This window comes from Falco cherrug, chromosome 9 (genome assembly GCF_023634085.1).
Source record: "Falco cherrug isolate bFalChe1 chromosome 9, bFalChe1.pri, whole genome shotgun sequence".
Taxonomy (NCBI): Eukaryota; Metazoa; Chordata; class Aves; order Falconiformes; family Falconidae; genus Falco; species Falco cherrug.
In genome coordinates, this window is record NC_073705.1 from 53,188,932 (window position 1) to 53,207,771 (window position 18,840).

The 18,840-nt window shown below is 45.2% G+C and overlaps 1 protein-coding gene across 7 annotated transcripts in view; it reads left to right on the top strand.

Moving 5' to 3' along the window:
- LHPP (phospholysine phosphohistidine inorganic pyrophosphate phosphatase) overlaps positions 1–18,840 on the top strand; it is a 90,736-nt gene that overhangs the window by 19,301 nt on the left and 52,595 nt on the right. For 6 of the 7 annotated variants that reach the window (XR_008733847.1, XM_055720519.1, XM_055720524.1 and 3 more), the window contains exons 5-6: positions 623–715; positions 9,775–9,866. Coding sequence is in view for 6 of the 7 variants with exons in the window: in XM_055720519.1 (XP_055576494.1) it covers positions 623–715; positions 9,775–9,866 (185 nt within the window). In the remaining variant the exon portion in view is untranslated. Of the gene's footprint in view, positions 1–622; positions 716–2,764; positions 3,765–9,774; positions 9,867–18,840 lie in introns of those variants that run through there. The other variant, XM_055720521.1, reaches the window with a different exon arrangement.

The window sequence follows — 18,840 nt, forward strand, 5'->3', positions numbered from 1 at the left end:
AAAGTAGAGTGGTATACAAGCACAAAAGTTAGTGGATATAATGTATGCTTGCAGCACATTCTTTTGTACCTATGTGAGTTTTGGGGAGTTTTTCCCTCTCAGATATGTTCAGGCTTCCAGTTGTCTAGGAATAAGCTAGAAACATACCGTGCTTTTTCAGCATAGTGCTGATATTTAGTTGCAGGAAAATAAAACTTTTCAAGTCTGGCTGGTCACTTGAATCATTGCAAATATGCCAGGTGACTGAAGAAACCCTCTGTATCTTTTAAGGCCCTCCAGTACTTTTGATCATTTCATATGAAGGGTATTTGTAGTTTCTTTAAGAGTGATGGTCTTACAAAAATGAGCGGTCCTGGAACAAGTGTGAAGACTACTCTCATGACAGGGAATGTAAAAAGCTTGTAACATGAAGTGTTTCAGGAGGACTTTCCTGCCAGAGAATATTAAACACTTCTGTTATCCAAATTCTCAGATATTCGCCTTCACCTGTTAATTCATTATGTTACTTAAGGGCAAAAATCAATAATCCCATCATTTTTGTACAATTGACTGGAGTTTTGGAGTTGAACAAATCCTTTTCTGATCAGCATTTTATATGTGTCTCTCTCTCCTTTTTCCCCAGTATGCTTGTGATGTTGAAGCTGAAGTAGTGGGAAAACCAGCAAAAATGTTTTTTGAGTCAGCCTTAGCAGAAATGGGAGTTCCACCACAGCAGGTAAGGTTTCTGATGCTGTGACCGCTGGCTGTGCCATATAGTTATGCCCACTGATGCATGTTTTTTTTGGTTTGCTGTCTTTCATGGAAAGTTATCAAAGAGGTTGAAGGGAATGTGGCCAGGAGGATGTGGTAAACTTTGGGTGGATATACAAATGTGTTTTTCCAAACGCAGTGTGTTATAGGTGGTGCAGAGAAATATTTATATTCAGGATCTTCCAAATAATTACTCAGGAAAAAAGAAGAAGAAAAAGGAAAAGAAAAATTGTTGAAAAAAATGCTTCAGAGGGACACGCCCCCCATGTTTGCCCATTCTATCAAATAATGTGAAGTGTACAGAAGAGAACTGACAGCCAAGAGAGTCAATGCTAGCAGGTGGGGACCTGCTGAATTTCTTCTGCCCTGTTCGTATGTCCTGCCCTCCTGAAAGGCATGACATTATTTTCTCTGCTTTTTTGAGAGTTCTTTTTGACTGCCTGCTATTTCCCTTTTCATTCCCTGCATCTCTTTCTCTCTCTTTGCTCTGAGTTGAGACCTCATACCTCTTCCCAATTTAGAATCTTCCATCCCTCCATTCTCTACTGTGGTTTCTCCTCCTATTTGTACTCTTGTGTTGTGCTTTCTTATTCACTTTCTTCCCAAGCCACGTAGTTCAAAAGAACATGCATTTCTGCCATGGTATTCCTTTATTTGGAGGCCGAAGAAAACAAGAAGAGAGAAGTTAGGTTTCCCAAGGAATTATGGAAGACGTTACGCCTCACAAGATGATAGGTGCCCCAGTGGCTGGCAGTCTGCTTGGTGACTGGAGGCTGCAGCAGGATGGTATTGCAGCCAAAATGTTATTTATTTCCTTTGATGTCACACTGACTACTTTTTTTAGTAAAAGGGAAAGGCAGAAGTAAAATATTTTCTAGTTTAGGTGAATGGGAAGCACTGGCTGACCCCAAAACTCTTCCCGTGTTATTGGGTTCATAACGCTTTCCAAAAACATGCTGAATGTGTGATGCTCCCTGCTTACTTAGTACAGCCCATTTTTTCCCCTGTCTGTAGTTGTGCCCGTGTCATCTTTATTGATTTATTATGTCACTCAGGACATAAGGATGAGTATGAGATGACTCATGGACAGCGGTGAATTACAATGTAATAACTCCATCAGGGTTTTTTTGGTGACATAAACAACAGGAATGAAGTTTGGGTGGCTTGAGGGTTCCTAGAGCCTGGAGATGAAATTATGGCCCTGTAATTCAGTATGTGCTTCGTCTTACTTTATTACAGAGTGGGGAGATGGAAAAGACCTAGTAGGCTACCTAATCCATCTCCTTCCATGCGCAGGAGTGTTCCCTGCCCCACGTTTGTTAATGTTTTGTCCAGAGTGGTTTTCAGTAAGCCAAACAACTGGGCTTCTGTAAGTACCCTAGGGACAGTGTTCACAGTCAAGGAGGTCTTGTGAGCAGGCAGCTTTTTCTGAGATTCATCAGAATATTCTCTGAAAGCACATCTCTTTATTTGTAGTCTTACTCCAGGTAACAACCAAAATGCTTGCCTTCCTGGGTATTTTTTTTCCTCAATTATCTCTAGACTTATTATCATTACAGTAGTTCTCTCTAAAACTGTGTGTTTAGCTCTCAGCAGCTTCCCTCGTGATTTGGTCCCTCTGCACCCTAACCTGCTGCGCCGTTCTTTTCTGTACGCCCTTCAGTTTGTCGATATCTTCCCAGTAACAAGATAGCTCAGCCTGAACATAATATCCCAGGTACAGCCACGGCAATTATTCAATCCATTCATCCAACCAGCAAACCAAGAAATCCATTTCAGACACACAGTGGCATTTGAAGAAAAAGTAGCTGGAAAAAAGAACAAGGGGTGGGGGGGAAAGCCTACAGAGCTCAGCCCTTGGATGCTGTTTGTGTGGATCAGATGCATGTAGGTTTGTGTTTCATTTCTGCTTAGATCAGAAATGATTGGTGTGCAGGAGTAGAAGGGAAGGTGTAATTTTTGAGTTTTCTATCCTTGGACCCTGTGTAGTGGCTTTGCTTGCCCTTTTCCATAGGCAGGATGCTGTGGTTGTCCTCAGAGGCTGTTTTGCCCAGCTTGCGGCACTTCGGGACTGCATCAGCATGTGGCACCGAGGGAATTGTTACAGGGATGCAACAGGGCACCAGAGCTCCAGTCTCAAAAACTTTGCCCCTGGAAACAAATTTGATACAAAGCATCAAACAGGTGATGAGCCTTAGTGAGTGGTTCCTATCAACTGCAGGAGGATTTGTTTTGGGTACCAAAAAACAGTAATAGTCCCCAGCAGAGTTTATTTATTCATTCTCTGCTGTTTGCCATAGTTCTGCTAGTGACTAACTTTATATTTTGATAGAGATATTTTTTCCCCATCTAATTTCTAGTGTTAAATGCCATCAGTTTGATGTAGTAATATGTCTAGTCTGTAGGTGTAATGTTTTGTATTCGGAGAGATGCAGGGAGTATGTGCCTATCCAAGGAGGGCACAGCAGACACCACTGTGTAATGGCACTGGTCACTCTGTGCTTTAGACTATGGAAAAAATAGTCCATGCTCCTGGAGTTAAAACCTGGATCATTGTGCACATGCGTAGGAGGAACAAATTACAGCAGAGCAGGCTACTTTAATTCTAACATCTTTTCCTAACTTTTGAGTGCTTGACCTTGCAACTTTAGTGTTCTTTTGAGACAGATTTGCAGGCTGTTTTAGTTCGTCATATGTAATAATAAAAACAGGGTATATTCAGTTTAATAAGTTCCTTAGTAATGCACTGTATTGCATTTTAACTGTCTCCTGAATGAGCTATACTTCTCTGCATTTGTAATGGCATGACAAGGAATGGTTTTACTTGCCTTTGCTTTTATAAAATGTTTGCCAATAATTTATTCCACCTGTGGAATGCATTTAATCCATACCATCATTAAACCATTTTAGATGAGCTGTGCTTTTGAAAACATATTACGATTTTCTTTCACCTGACTTTTAATGAAAAATATCTTTTTAATAAAGCTGTCTCACCACAGTAATTCTAGACAGTGGCAAATCTTAAATTTCTCAAGCTGTTTTAATCAATAAAGTTATCACCAGTTGTTTCCCTTGATAACTGCTTCTCACCTAGCCCTGACTTTTCCTTCTGCTGCTGAAATGTTTTCAACTTGCACTTAGAATAGGAGGAACTCCCTAAAGTCCAATTTTCATTTTAACCTTTCCTCAATGGCCTAGAAATAACAGATTGCTGGTATTACTTTAATAGATTGGAAATTTAAACCTTTTAGAGGTAACCAGACCTATCTTACGATTCAGTAATATGACAAAGAATAACACATCTTAAAGGTTACTGAAATGCCTAATTCATATGTTTTAAGGCAGCTGTAACAGTGGATGATTTTTACAGCTTTACAATAAAACCTAAATAACGTTAAGGTTCCAGTAGTTTTATATAATCATAAAAAGTTCTCTCTGTAGCAAATTGTCCTGTTTTAATGGGAGTTATGGCAGGTCATGCTGGAGTGCATAAACTACTTGTAGTTAACCAATTCCCATTTCTGCCACCTGCAAGTCTCTGGTGGGAGTTAGTGGCGCGTGAGAGCAGAGGGAGGTCACCCCGAGAGTGGCACAGAGGACCTGCCACTGTGCCGGCATCCCCTGCTTGCTCACTGGCCGCGCCAGGGCATTTTTCCATCTCCGAAAGAGGAGTGAAGTGGCCGAGTGAAGTTTCAGGCTTTGAGTCCTGCTGAAAGCTTATTGAAGCCTGGCTGGCCCTGCAGCCTTTGGAAATCTGCCCTGGGGGTTTGATGTATTTCTTTGTTTCACCTGCATCGTTGTATGCTTTCTCCCAGATCAGAGGCCGCGTGTGATGCCCTTTGTGTGTTTGATGTTTGCACAGCTAGTAGTTCCAAGATAGAAATATAATTAACAGTAGCCTGGGATCCTGAAGCCTAGGAGATCACTGGTTGGGCCAAGGAAAATAGGGAGAAAATAAATGCATTATATTATTTGTGTAAAGAGGTATAACACATTGATTGAGATTTGTGTATAAGCTTTATTTCCTTATGTCCCTGGCACATTTAGCATGATTAAAGTTATTAAGCCCATAGCAAAAATCTGTTTAGGCAGAATATGTGTGACTCTAGAAGCATTCACTGTGTTAAGTTATAGAACCAGAGAACGGCCCCCTCCCCCCAGCCCAGGCTGCTCCCAGCCCCATCCAGCCTGGCCTTGAGCACTGCCAGGGATGGGGCACCCACAGCTGCTCTGGGCAGCCTGGGCCAGCGCCTCGCCGCCCTCACGGGGAACAATTTCTGCCTCACAGCTCATCTGCATCTCCCCTCTCCCAGCTTAAGGCCATTCCCCCTTGGCCTGTCACCACGTGCCCACGTGCAAAGCCCCTCTCCAGCTTCTTGCCGGCCCCTGTAGGTGCTGGGAGCTGCTCTAAGGTCTCCCCGGAGCCTTCTCCTCCCCAGGCTGAGCAGCCCCAGCTCTCCCAGCCCGGCTCCATAGCAGAGGGGCTCCAGCCCCCTGACCACCTCCGTGGCCTCCTCTGGGCTCGCTCCAACAGGTCCGTGTCCTTCTCATGCTGGGGGCCCCAGAGCTGGTCGCAGCGCTGCAGGGGGGTCTCACGGGAGTGGAGCAGAGGGGCAGAATCCCCTCCCCCACCCTGCTGGCCACGCTGCTGGGGATGCAGCCCAGGGCACGGGGGGCTCTCTGGGCTGCGAGCGCACATTGCCGGGTCGTGTTGGGCTTCTCGCTGACCAACATCCCCCAGTCCTCCTCAGGGCTTCAGTATTTGGTTGGCGTTAGAACACTTCCTTCTGCGTGTCTCTCCATTTGCATCCTCCGTAGACTTCAGCCTCCAAAGTACCGTCCCTGAGCTTGTCCTAGTAAGCACTGCCTTGCAACCCGAGCATCGCTGGGTGGTACGGGGTGTTTGTATCTTTCTGCCTCATTGATTTTCTTAGTCATTCCTTTTCTGATGAGACATTTTTCTGTCATTTTAGTTAATATTAGAACTTTTGTTTGCAGACAAAAAATACCTAAGGTTCCCATTTACCACCCTGGCAGCCCCTCTGAAGGCTTATTAGTGTTGGCTACTCCTGTGGGTAAGAGGAGGCAATCCTCACACACATTCAGCTCTGGGTCTGTGGCCCAGACACCACCAGTAGGATTGCTGACCATGATGGTGATCTCTCCGACACAGATGTTTGTCCAGTGAGGATTGTATTGTGCCTTCCCACCCCAAAATCCTTGGAGGTCATGTTCATCTCCCCCGTTATCGCTGCAGATCTGGGTTGAGTTTGATGGGGACTCTTTAAGAGCCGTAGCTTCACTCGGCTTAAGCAGACGTGTGCTTTATTTATTACGTGTGTACAACCACACACACCATCTCTCACCAGCTGTATGGTTTAGGAAAATACAATTTAGGCCCATCTTAATTCTTTGATGACTTGTCTTAAAACCAGAGAGACTGTCTCACTGCATTTTTGCCTTCTTTTTAGTAAATTTTTCACTGATCTAAAAAAGGTAACTTCCGCAGAATAATTGGACAGATTAATGGTGTGATCCCTGTGTAAAATGTGAACATGAACGGGGATCTTTTAATTCTTGCTTTCAGTGGGTATGTGACCTTTCAGTTTTATATCTTTCTCTCTCTTCTTACCATATTGCAGTCAGAGAGGAAGTTAGACCCAGGTTTGACAGGTAGGGTTTTTTTATTTCCCTTGACAGTGCACCTTTTGACCTCTATCTTCTTGCCAATGATTTTTTAAATCCTAAATGATTTGGGAATAATTGCTCCTCCTTTAGTGATTATTGCCCTTCACCGATAGTAAATCTGTGAAATCCCCAGGGGCTGGAGTACATTTTTGTATGCGTATGCCACAAGCTGGCCTGGACAGGCATCGCTGCTCATCTGCAGCCGCGCTCGCAGGGATGCCAGGCATCTTGCAGGAAAACTTGCCTGGATGGGGTAAAAATACAGCCTCAGCCAGCAAGCGAGTGCTTGGTGGGCTGCCCCGCCCTGCCCTTTCCTGTTTGCAGAGGAAATTCCTTTTTAGCGTTTGGAGAACCTGGGAATAAAATTGTCTTTACTTCCAAAATCTCATCCTGAATGTCTCGGCTCAGGCTGAGCACAGGCGTGCAGGTGACGGAGGGCAGCTTTGCTCTGGAGGTCCCCCCCACAGCTGAGCTCTGTCCCCCTCGGGGAGGTGTTGGAAGGAATTTTATAAGAAGAGGGGATTATAAACCATTAAAAGCCAGTGGTTGAGAATGATTAAATATCTCAGAGGAGCTTGGGGGGAAATCGGTGATGGTGGTGGGCTGGGAGCGGTGCTGCCAGGTTGTTTGCAGCTCTGCATGTAATTGCGGGATTATTTTGTTTTCCCCGTCTGCGTATACATGCTTTATTTACTAATTACTTAAAATTAACCCATCCTTTTCTCCCTATTTCATGCTGGATTGCTTGTTTGGAGAAGCGGTAAGGAAAGGTGAACCATCTAGAGGGGAAGGCATCTTATGGGGAACACACAGGTTTCCATGAGCACAGTGGGTAAGGAAAATGGTCCAATAATGAAAGGCTGGAAAAGACCGAGCCCTCCATCGTCTGGTGGCTGTAAAGTGGCTTGTGAGCAGAGAGCTGGAAAGGCAGAGCTGCCTGTCCCAAAGCCTGCTGCTGCTTCTTCCCTGTGGGAAAACATGCCCACAGGTCCTGATGTCTCTGTGCTCCTTACAGGAGCTCTCAAAGCCTAGCCACAGCCGTGGCTCTTCTGGGCCAAAGGAAGCAAGGGTGGGCACGTAGGAACTGTTTCAAAATAAACTGCTTCGACATGGTACCAGGCAAATGAGCCTTGGCTTGAGAGGGCATCCTGTTGCATCCCATCACCTGAGGGTTGATCGGCATCCCTCTCATAGACAGTATTAAAAGCCAACGTGGAAGATAGATTAGGCTGGTAACTACAATATATAATCTTGCACGCCGCACCTGATGCGTTAGGCAAAAGAAGATTTGGTGTTTATAGGCTGAAGTTGTTCTGGATGCATGTGTTCATCGCTCAGTTTGGCTTATGAACACTCGGAAAATCTTCTGTTCAGCTGTGGCTTTAGGTATACCCTGAGATTTCCTTTACATGCTCTGTAATGAGTGAGAGAAGATTCTGTTGTCATTAGATGATTAATACCCCTGGAGCTTTAGCATTCTTAAACTTCTTAAATAAGTACGATTTAGTCCTGCCCAGCAGACTGCTTACAGAACGGGAATTGAGGTGTGGGTGACGCAGAAGATAAAATGGTTCTTGTATGGTTGCAGGCTACGTAAAAAAGAGGTGCTTCCATGTGAAGGCAAAGGAGCGAGGGGGGTTTATATTCAGCAGAACCGGTAGCCGGAGTGGTGCCTGCAACGCAGACTTTCTGTATGTTTTTGACCTTAAAGCTGCAGCCAGCTGTATGGAAAGACTCAGCATTCCCACAGATTGCTGCTTCTGGAGAAGTCCATGCCTGCTTCTGCCGTGTGCGCCTGGTTCCCATGACCTCTCTGGCAAGGGCCTATTTATCAGTCCTTCACAGATGGAAAAATGCTGGGTTGGCTTTGTGTGCGTGTCCAGCGCAGTCCCTGTTGGTGCTGCTCCCAGTAACCGCTCCTGGTCCCTTTGCAAACGGGTCCTTTAACCTCCCAAGCCCCGCACGTGGGGCAAGGACCCACCATGGCAGACTCTGGAAAAAGGTCAGACCACACAGAGCAATTTCTTTAGTAAAAAAAGAAACACTTTGCATAGTGACTTCATGTGTCTGATGTGCAGGTAGGAAAATAATCAAAAGTGTATGGAAGGAATGGAAATTCAGGCAGGAATTTCTAGGGTTGCAGGGTGCTGTTGTGAAAGCCCGGCAGTTACGTTTCTGAAGCAGGAGGCTTATTCAACAAGGTAAAGATCAAATGGTCAAAGATGCAACTAATGAATGTACTTTAGATAAAATTCAACCTTGGTGCAAAAGGTGCAAAAGAACACTTTAAGATTGGATAGATAAACTAGACTACGTATTTTCAAAGCTGGTGTGCTTCCTCACTTTTTGGTGCTGCCTCTGTTCTGAGTAATCCAGAACGCCTTTGGAGGCTTGAAAGCTGATTTTTTGTTTGTTAATTGAAGATTACTTTTTTATGTGTATGCTGGTTTTTTGTTGAAACTATAAAATGACACCTCCCCAACCATTTTTAAGTTTGAAGAATAAAATAAACGTAATCATTTTTAATGCAGGATGATAATAAGCACTTGAAATTTTGTAGACATGGTTGTCAATGAAAAAGACACCTTGGTTGATACACTTGAATTTAACAAAGTTCTTTAACAACGACAGGAAGGTAGCGTGCATGCTGCGTGTTTTCATCAGACACTCAGATAAATAGCACAAGCAGAAGATCTTTTCTCAGTTACATTTTTTGGGGTAATCTACTCAATTGAGCTTATTAGTATTTGCATAGACTTAAGCTGACTAACGCAAACCGTGCTAGCCCTCTACATACTGTGTCACATTGTGCAAAAATGAATAAATTAGATTTTAAAGTGATTTCCTGAAATTTCTGTGTCAACTTGAGAACGGGTTGGGATCAGGCTCTGTGAAGTTATACATCTCAGTGATCACAAGCTTAAGCTTTTGTCTTGCTTTCAGAATACCAGTTTTAAGGAGATGTTTAAAAAGTTAAGCTTAATTTAAACTGCTTGGAGCATAAAGTAAATGGATCGTTAGGAACAGAATAGGCCTAACTTCATAAAATCCAACATTTTCTTTGAACTGTGTGCCAATTCACTTTGATTTTTGTGATTGATTACAAATTGTATGGATGTATAGTGCACTAGTACATTGCTCGAGGAGCTATGGCACAAATTACATTCAAGGTAGGATGACTTTTAATCAATACGATGACAATATTATCTTGTTTAATTTGTCTGATGGCAGTATTAAACATCAAATCAAGCTGTTTGTTATGTCAAAGGAGCGTGACGTATGGCAGAAATAAAATTCACTTGATGCCAGATTTCCTGTATTTCATTGCTTTGACAGGCCATCATGATTGGAGATGATATTGTGAGTGATGTAGGAGGTGCCCAGCGGTGCGGTATGAGAGCTCTGCAAGTGCGGACGGGGAAGTACAGGTCAGTGCACACCCTACACCCCGCACCCCGTGGGGGCAGTTGTGGAAAGAGGGGAAATAATTGTAGGTAATGATTTTTCTATTTAGTTTTCTGCTAAACAACGCTGCGCTCAGATTTCCGTGCAACACATTAATTTCTGGGAGAAAAGGAGTTGTGGTTTGGAACCTGGTATGCATTCAGAGCACAAGACTGCATTTTTCCCTGCCTTTTCCAGGTCTTTTCCCATTGGTGGCACAGATTTGCTGTCAATGTACACTTGCATTTGTTGTCTGAACAAACACCTCCTTGTGCAGCAGTTAGGCTTGGGTGGATGATGACATTTTCATTTGCAAAATGCAGTTTGGGTAAACACTGTGTATGGAAGTGGCAGGAAGGGCAAGACATGTTGTCTTTGATCTTTCAAAGAAATATTTTCTGTTAAATTCTTGCTATAATTTTTTCATCACAGTGCATAGAACTGGTGTGTTTCTTGGGCTTCACTTATTTTATTATTTTTTTGCTGCTGCGTGAAAGTGTTGTACACTTGATATAAGACGTGTCTGAAACTTCTAGCAGGGTTAAGATTATAAAATTAGACTGTCGACTCGGTGATCTCTGTAGGTCATATCTCACAGCTTTATGAAGGACTCCATATGTCTGCTATTTCCTCCAGACGTGTATTCAGCACTGACATGTCTGAAATGCGGGAGCTGTTTCTCCACTTCTCATCCTACCAGAGTGCAGGCTTCTGCAGGCTCGCTCATCTCTTTCAAATAACCCTTCTCTGTGCAGGTGTCTCCATGATCTTGTGCTTTCTTTGACTCAAGAGCTACCTTCCTGCAGCTGCTGATAGGAGACCCCAGTGCAGTAATAAGCAGGGGATGGTCCAGGCTTGACTGGTGGAAAATGAAGCCATCGTACGATACTCAGGCCAGGGCAGGTTTGAGGTTGGCTCAAGGTGGCTCTCCAAATGCAGTGCAGACATCAGTCCGTACACTTAACATTTGGATTCCGTAACATGCAAAATCTCCTCTTAACCGTCTTCTTTTAACCATAACCATGCCTCTTTGTAGTAAACGTGGTTCAGCAACACCATCTGTCATTTGACATAATTTATATTTTTACAGTTTTTCTTGATTTTTCAAATACTGAGACTGTAGATGAGGAATACCATTTTTGGGGCAGGATGCAGCACGTGAGAATGGTGCTTGCCATAGGCTATCTGAAAGTTACTTTGCTAGTTTTAAAGTCAGTCTGCTTCTCAATTTTCCTTTTAGTATGTGTAAGGTGATAAAATGCTATCCAGTGCCTTATTTCTAATGGACCAGTAAGTGATGGTTTCTGAGAAGAAAAGAGACAGATACAACTGTAATTGTATTTTGTCTCTTTTTACATCTTTAGGATAGTACAATTCAAAATCAGTTACCGGTCTGAATCAAGCTCAGAAAATCCCAAAGATTAATGAAGGAAGTATATAATGTGTGCTGTTCAGATTATTTGTCTGTAATCTGTGTAATCCCATTACTTTTCTAAAGGAGAAAATAAGGATTCAGCTTTGAATTCAAGGTCGATTTTCCTCTGGTATTAATGGGATCACTTCCTGAATCCACATCTTAATGTCACACAGATACGGGTGTCAGTGAAGGAGGTATCTCTGCACGCAGAGGTAAGTTAGACCTTTGCTACTAACAAATAACTCCTGTGACGTACTTTGCCCATCAAAATATGCCCCAGGTGATGCTCCATCCAAACTGTTCAGGCAACTGACATAAACTGTATATACACACACATAAATATGTATAATCATATGCTGGGAAAACATTTTCTTGTGTCAAGTTTGAGTCATGATTTCACAGCTGAAAGGGAGTCATCAGCTGTTCTAGGTGGGGGAAAAAAGATTGCTTTCCACTGTTACAGTTCCTGTTTCAGTGTGTGGTTGCTGTGATGAGAAATCGTGTACTGTTGTATGGCACTGAAATACAGTCGAACGTCTCTAAATTGAGCATGTGGTGCCAGTCCTGTTGGTAGCAATTGTGAGTGAAATGAAATAGCTCTTGTTTGCCAAGAGAGGTCAGAGATGTACGTAATTTTAAGAATGACTGATTTAGTATACATGGAAAATCAAAACACGCAGTGAGTATTGAGAGAGATGGGGGGGAAAAAAGAGTGAATGAAAGTTGATGGGCAAGATAAATTAAAAATAACAGGAAATGTGATTATTTTATGGAGGTTTTAGTTTGAAGTCTGATCTATGAGATTGTGCGTACGTCCCCTTTTTCTCATCTGTGGTAGTCCTTGCTGACACAGAGCTGTGTGCTACACCCGCGTACCTCTGGATGGCACCGTTAGTACATGCTCTTCAGCATTAGCCACAGCTTCGGGACCTGCCCGGGATCTAAGGCTGTCTTTGCCAAAGTGTAGTGCACAAAGGCATCCGGGTTTTGCTGTAGCTTCTGAGCGTTGGTGTGGTGGGGTTTCCACAGATTTCAGTAACGAGAGTCTTGCAGCTCAGGACGTGGGTGATCACCCCAATTGAGTTGCCTCTGTGTTTCTACAGCTGTGAGTAGTTTTTTCCATTTCCACCCTAACAACGGTGCCTTGCTTCAGCGAAACAGATGCAGAGCTGCTTCAAAAATTAAATAAAAAATAACAGAGAAGCTGTCCCGAAGAATTGTTGCAGGTGCATTTCACTGCATACTGCTGGATACATGGAAATGACATTATTTGCACAAGTTATCCCAGTGAAGGCATTTTGCGTCTTGTTCTGTAGCTCCAAGGGATCCTGTTGTGCCCCTCCATCCTCACCTAAATGCTGTCCCCAGCTGGCAGATGCTGTCACCTCCTGTGCAGCGGTGTGCATCAGGGCAGCTCTCCTTATTTCAGGGGTCGATGCAGTTTACATGAACATTTTTGAGGTCTGCTGCCCACCACGTGCCACCAAGGATTATGCATGTAGCACAGAAGATGACACATGAGCCAAGGTTTATTGTACTGTTTATTGTATTTCAGAGGGACTTCAGCGATCGCACGGAGATTGCAGGCTGCAAAGCAAGGTGGTCCATCTTACTTGCTTTAGCAAGCCAGAAGAAAAAGTCCTCTTCGGCCCTGAAAGCCTTTTGTGGAAAGAACTGATTAAGCTGCTGCTGCAGAGGTTTCAGCAGTAGGTAGGGGCGGACAGGTCGTGCGCAGGGCAGGCATCCTCCCGCTGGGCACAAGAAGCTGACAGCCTGCAGTGCTGCAGGAGCCTTTTTCTCGGCGGTGTGGGTGCCGCCTTGCTCGGTGCCAGCGGTGGTGGGTGCCAGCTGCCCACTGACTGCGTTTGTGAAGGCAGAGTGAGGGTGGTTGGCTTGGCAGGCGAGTCAGGGTGCAGAGGAGGCGTGGAAGGGGCGTGCACGGAGAGCCGGTGTAGCCCCAGGGCTGCCTCCCTCCCTGGGCTCTCTCCCTCCTGGGCTCTGCAAGGCCTTCTGCAGTGTTGGCCTCCCCCACGGTGAGATTCAAAGCGCGGGTTAAGCTACTGCAAAACCATTCAGTTTTACACCACCTTGCGTGGAGGTCCTGAAAGTTAGCTCCTTTGTCTTGCTTCTTTTGGATCTTTAATAAAATTTGTGCAGCTGGTTTCCTTTAGTATGACAGATTTTGCACGTTCCTCACTCCTGCATCTGTACTTATCTTCTCCTCTAAAGCATTTTATTCTCCAGCAGGATTCGTTCTCAAGTGTTGAGCTCTTTCTCAGTAGCCAAACCAGGCATAGCATAGATTAGTCCACGAAATGCAATAAATCCTAGCTGCAACATGGAATAAAATTTCAGTTGGCACAAATCAGGGCAACGGTGGCAAGGCGGAGGGATAAGATGATATTTTGAGTCCATCTCAGCCAGCATGGTTCTCTGACACGGGGTGAGTAGCTGGGTTGGCCAAGCATAGCCTCTCTTAGGTGTAAAATCCAAATGCAAAGGGTCAGTCTGCTCTGCAGGTTTGCCCACTCTGTTTGTCCCATATACAGGACAGATCAGGTCGTTGCTGCAGACTCTTGTGTGCCAAGAGAAGAAGCTGGTGTTAGGTTTTGCAGGATTGGGAAACCTGATGCTAATTACGAAGTTTCTGTGCACACCTGTGGGGAGGCCCTTGGTAGCCAGCATCTTTCCCATCTAGGGAAGAACATGTACATGTCTTCCCTCACAAGGGTATGTGCTAATTCCACTTGCAGCTAATTGGCCTTGACATCAAACCAATAATTTCCACAATAACTATTGATTCTGCAACGCTGTGTAATATCCTCATTCCTTTGTAGCATGCAAGTTAGAGCAGAGAAAAATTGCTTTGAGGCTTTTCCAGCTGTCTCCTTGTAACATCGGAATCAGCTTTCAGGTGCGTCAGTGTGTCAAATTGCAGGTGTTTTTTGGCAGGGTGGAAGAATTACTTACCCCTTTCTCCATGTTGTTATTTGCAGGTCTTGATTTGTAAGTAAAGAACCTCCCGTCGCTGGTGTGTGGCGGTAGCCAGTAGTATTGATGGCAGTAGTACCCAGTGCCCATGTGGGGTTTTCTTTGTTTGATTAGGGATTTATCTGATGGCCGTGGCTGATACTGCAACATCCCTAAGCTGCCTCTTTACGGACATAAAGGATACTCCAGGGATGGAGGATAAAAGGATGGAGGCCTGGGAGAGCTGTCATCTCTCTCCAGCTCTGCCTCTGTTCTCTGGGAGAACTGGGTCAAGTTACTTCATGTTGCTGTTCTTCAGTTTCCCCACTTTATAATTATCCTCTGAGAATAATTATCCTGACTTTCTTAATAAAGTGGCATGTGATCTGTGCCTCTTATCTGATTAAGAAAACATACAGAATTTGTACAGATTTATATGAAATTGGCTTGCCAGAATAAAAATCCATATGCAATCAAGACAAAAGTTGTGACAGAGGAGAAGTCTCTTAGGCTGCCACTGTCAAATGATTAACGGTTGAGAAAACGAGGTTAGGTTATTATAATAACCTCCTAAATGAAGTTATAAAATCATTCTTAAAAAATAAAATTCCCACCCATAGATGAATTCACAGCTGTCACTGTAAATGAAAGCTCATGACACCTTTTGTAAAGAAATAGTCACATCTTACTGCTCTGCAGAGAAGCAGCATCCTTCCACCCTCGCGTTCTTGCTCACTGCATTGCTAACCACAGCCGAGATGAACAATTTTATTAGTTTGTTCACATCTCCTGGGTCTTGATGGAGCATACCAGAAGTGCGTAATGAGAAAGAACAGGCGGAGGCACTCCCTTTGTGCTGAAGCTGAACGAGAGGCGTTTTGATGGCCTCACAGTCCTGGTAATTAAGCCTCTTTCAAGTATTAAATGGAAAGACTTCCAACCCATATTTACACTGTAAAAAGCTGTACTGTAATTCACGTTAGTTGACGTCTTAGGCAATGTTTATTAAAACCTGGTGTCAGTAAGTCAGTTTTCATTTTAGCATGATAGCTGATTGCAGTCAATCCTAAGGCATAGTCTTGTTCACCATTTATTGCACAGTCAAATCACAGTTTGCTCTGTCCATGTGAGGATCTTCACGTGTGTTTATCAATTTATCAACCGTGATTTGGTTACCGTAATCTTTGAATCAGCTTTGGAGGGGAAGTTCAGAGTAAATATTGCAGTAGCTTAGCATATGCATACTCATCTGATGACAGCCTTAAATTTTCCTAGTACATTCAAGTGTCCAGACACAGAAATTACAGTTTTAGTACCTGGTGCTTTAGGTATGGTGGACTATGAAAAGGTTTAAGTTCTCGCTGCTGTAGGACAGTGCTACAATCCAACCATCCACTTTGCAGCGTAGGGTGTAGCCAATCGCAATGCAAAATAACAAATTACATTGGAAATATGTTCCTGTTAAACTACAAGTGGTGAACTTGGGAAGCGGAAGATTTTACCTTCTGACCCTAAAGAATCATCTTTTGTGTGTCTTGGGTATTTCTGTTTCCTTAACTGAACATAGCCAAGTGTTTACTTTCCAGTAAAGTATTTGATATTAGAAATACCAGTTGGACTGAATGATCATTGTAGGTCCCTTTCAACTGGACTGTTCTGTTCTGTTGTGTTTTATTCTGTTGTAAATGCAGATCATACCTGGGCTAAAACAGACCTGAAAGGAGCAAGGGGGAATAAGGGGTTCTGCTACATTATAGCTAACGTGTAAATTTAATTATCTTCAGTCTAAAAGAGAAATGGGAGTTCTGGGGCTTGTTTATGAGCAGGTTAATTTATTCGTTGGTACCATAATAAACCTTGAGGAAGCAGTGTGGGCTCAGGATGTAGCCAGGCTAGGTGCTGTATGTATGCTCATGTGCTGTTCTGAAAAAATTGGCCTGAATATCAGAAAAGAGATCAGTCTGTGATGAGAGCAGGAGCAAGGACAAATAAGGGAGGAAGGTATCAGGCCAGTGAGGAAGAGTAGTATCACTCCGCAACCTGGACAGTTCTGCTCTCTACCTGTCTAAGCACTGACTTTTCCTTAGCAGTGCTGCCCTGATCAGCTGTCACATCTCAAACACCTAGGAAAGGAAGCGATTTGCATTTTGCAAATCAAGATGGTAGTGACCGAATCAGCCTGTGCTGCAGTTTTGCTTCCCCTTTTGCTTGACATCCACACAACACATGCACTGGCAGAGACAGCTGTCTGAAAGGTTTCCATTTCTCTTCTAAAGCTGATAAATAAAGGGCTGAAAGAGGAGGAGGTGGTACCAGTATCTGCTACTAGAAGCAAGAGGCAGTGGGACCTGAGAGGGCACGTGGGTCAGGTGGGCTTGATGTATGGCACTAAACCGCTTCCAGACCCTCTCTGAAAAGCATCCAAAGCTAATGACCATTTTGCTTTCATTGTCTTTTGCTCTGGTGCTGTGATGTTTGGGTAGTACATGGTCTTTCAGCCTGGGCTGGCAGCCGTCCTCCACCTGACATGGTCGTGCGCCTGCGTGAGCGACACCAGAGCCCTTGGCAGCTGCGTATCCAACACCTTTGCCTTTCTGTCCTCTCTGCAGATAGATAATTCATGAGCTGAGGTGGTGGTGCCAGAACTGCCTGAAAGGAGGCAGCTCAGGGGCTTTCCAGGGTTTCCACAGAGTGTGTTCATCTCTCTCATCAGCATCATCTCTCCCGTCAGCACCCGCTGTCACTGCATTCACCCGTGGCCGCAGCCGAGCTGTCGTTCTGAGGGGACCCGCAGGCTCTGGGTGGGACAGGCCCAGCTCTACCTCCTGCTGGACCCCTGGCCTCCCTCCCTGGTACAAGGCCGAGCACTGCAGGCTGTGAGACGGGACAGGGAGCAGGTCCTTGCTTATTTCTATCTTCAGGGCCCTTTTCTTAGCACCAGCATAAGGCTGCAGTGGAGAAATTCCACAGCGAAGCAGTCCTGGGAGCTGGCTGAGCGCAGCAGTGTTTCTCAACACTTGTCACTTGCAGAATGCTGAGCTGTATTAGCTTGTTCAGCATTTGACAGCGTTGATGAATACCATACCAATCACTAACTACTTTATTTCCGTAAAAATCCTAATGAGCGTGTTGAAATGTGCTGCAGAAATGGCACAGCTGGGACAGCTACACAATTGTGGTTTCACTAGAGATTTCCTTTTTTAAAAACACAGGTTCCTCTCCTCTGCATATTTTTTTTTTCCTGTAGTTAAATGTCATCCTGGCTAGCTTGGTGCACGGAGTCCTCTCAGCAGCACGGGGAGTGTGGTGGAAGGGGAGAGCTCTCTGATCGATAAGACCAAAGCAAAGCGTCGTTTTCAAAGGGAGAGAGAAGCCAAGGAGAGGCACAGGCCAACCCAGCTGCTGATGTAACGCCCTCGGAGCAAATGGTTCGGTATCTGAAATTTAATCTTCTGGCTTGGGCTCTCGCTCGCAGTGTCAACACGCTCAGCAGCCGCAGTGCAGGGGCAGTACCTTGTGCTGGCACCCTGCATGCACAAAACAACCGGGCATTTGTGCTTTAACGCTGCACTTTGTGGCCCGTGGATGCAGGCATATCTAGTGACATTTGTTTTTTCCTCGAAGAGTGAGTTTAACCAACAAGCCAGGGTGGCTGCCTAGTCCCTGGTGTGTTTTCTGCTCTTGAGATCCCAAGCAGGGCCCTGTTTGTTTTGCCGTCTGCTGGGGCACATGGCCGCGCAGTCACAGGGGAGTGGGGTGCTCAGAGGACCACCAGCCATCGCGGCTGGTTCCAGAGCCCTGCTGGGGACCCTGCTGCAGGCATGCAGAGGTGACGGAGGGAGGTGTCCTCTGAGGTGCGTGGGAATGGAGCCGCCAGCCTGCTGAGGCCGAGGGAGCAGCCGCAAGGCATGGGCGCTGCTGCCCCCCCAGCTGCTCCTGCTGGGCTTGGGCCAGCGGCTGGTTTTCATCCCCCTTGAGAGGCACGAGGTGGCTTGCCCAGAGTTTGAAAGAAAGCAGCCGGCAGTGCCAGCTTTAGGTCTTCTGCACGCGCTGGGAAACTCCAGTGGCTCCATCGGTGAGTGCTGTGGCAGGAGTAAGTGTGATGTGAGAAAAGGGGTTTGGGTGAAGAGCAGCGCTCCCGGTGCTGCCAGCGCTGGGCAGTGCCTTTCGCTGGGGGTGAGGACAGCTTGCAGCTGGTGCTGGGATGTGACTCATGTTCACACTTTGCCCTGAAATGATGACGATTCGTCCTTGCCTGTGGTTTTCATTGTCAGCAGTGCGTATGGTTACACCTCAGCCCTGCATGCTCACAGGTTGCCGAACACAAGCTCTTTCAGCCTGTAGGGCTGGGGCTGTTGTATGGGGTCTGCATCCTGTGTTGATTCTTTAAACTTGAGCCATAGGCTTATCTAAAACCAGGGATGGGTCTCAGTGCCGTGGGGAGCAGGGCTGGGGAACTGGCCACTGGCTGCAGCTGCTGCACACCCTGTCGCCCTTTGTAGGCACCCACAGCTCCTCTCAAAAGCTTTCTCCTTTTCTTCTTAACTCCACTCTGACCAAGTCTAAAATGG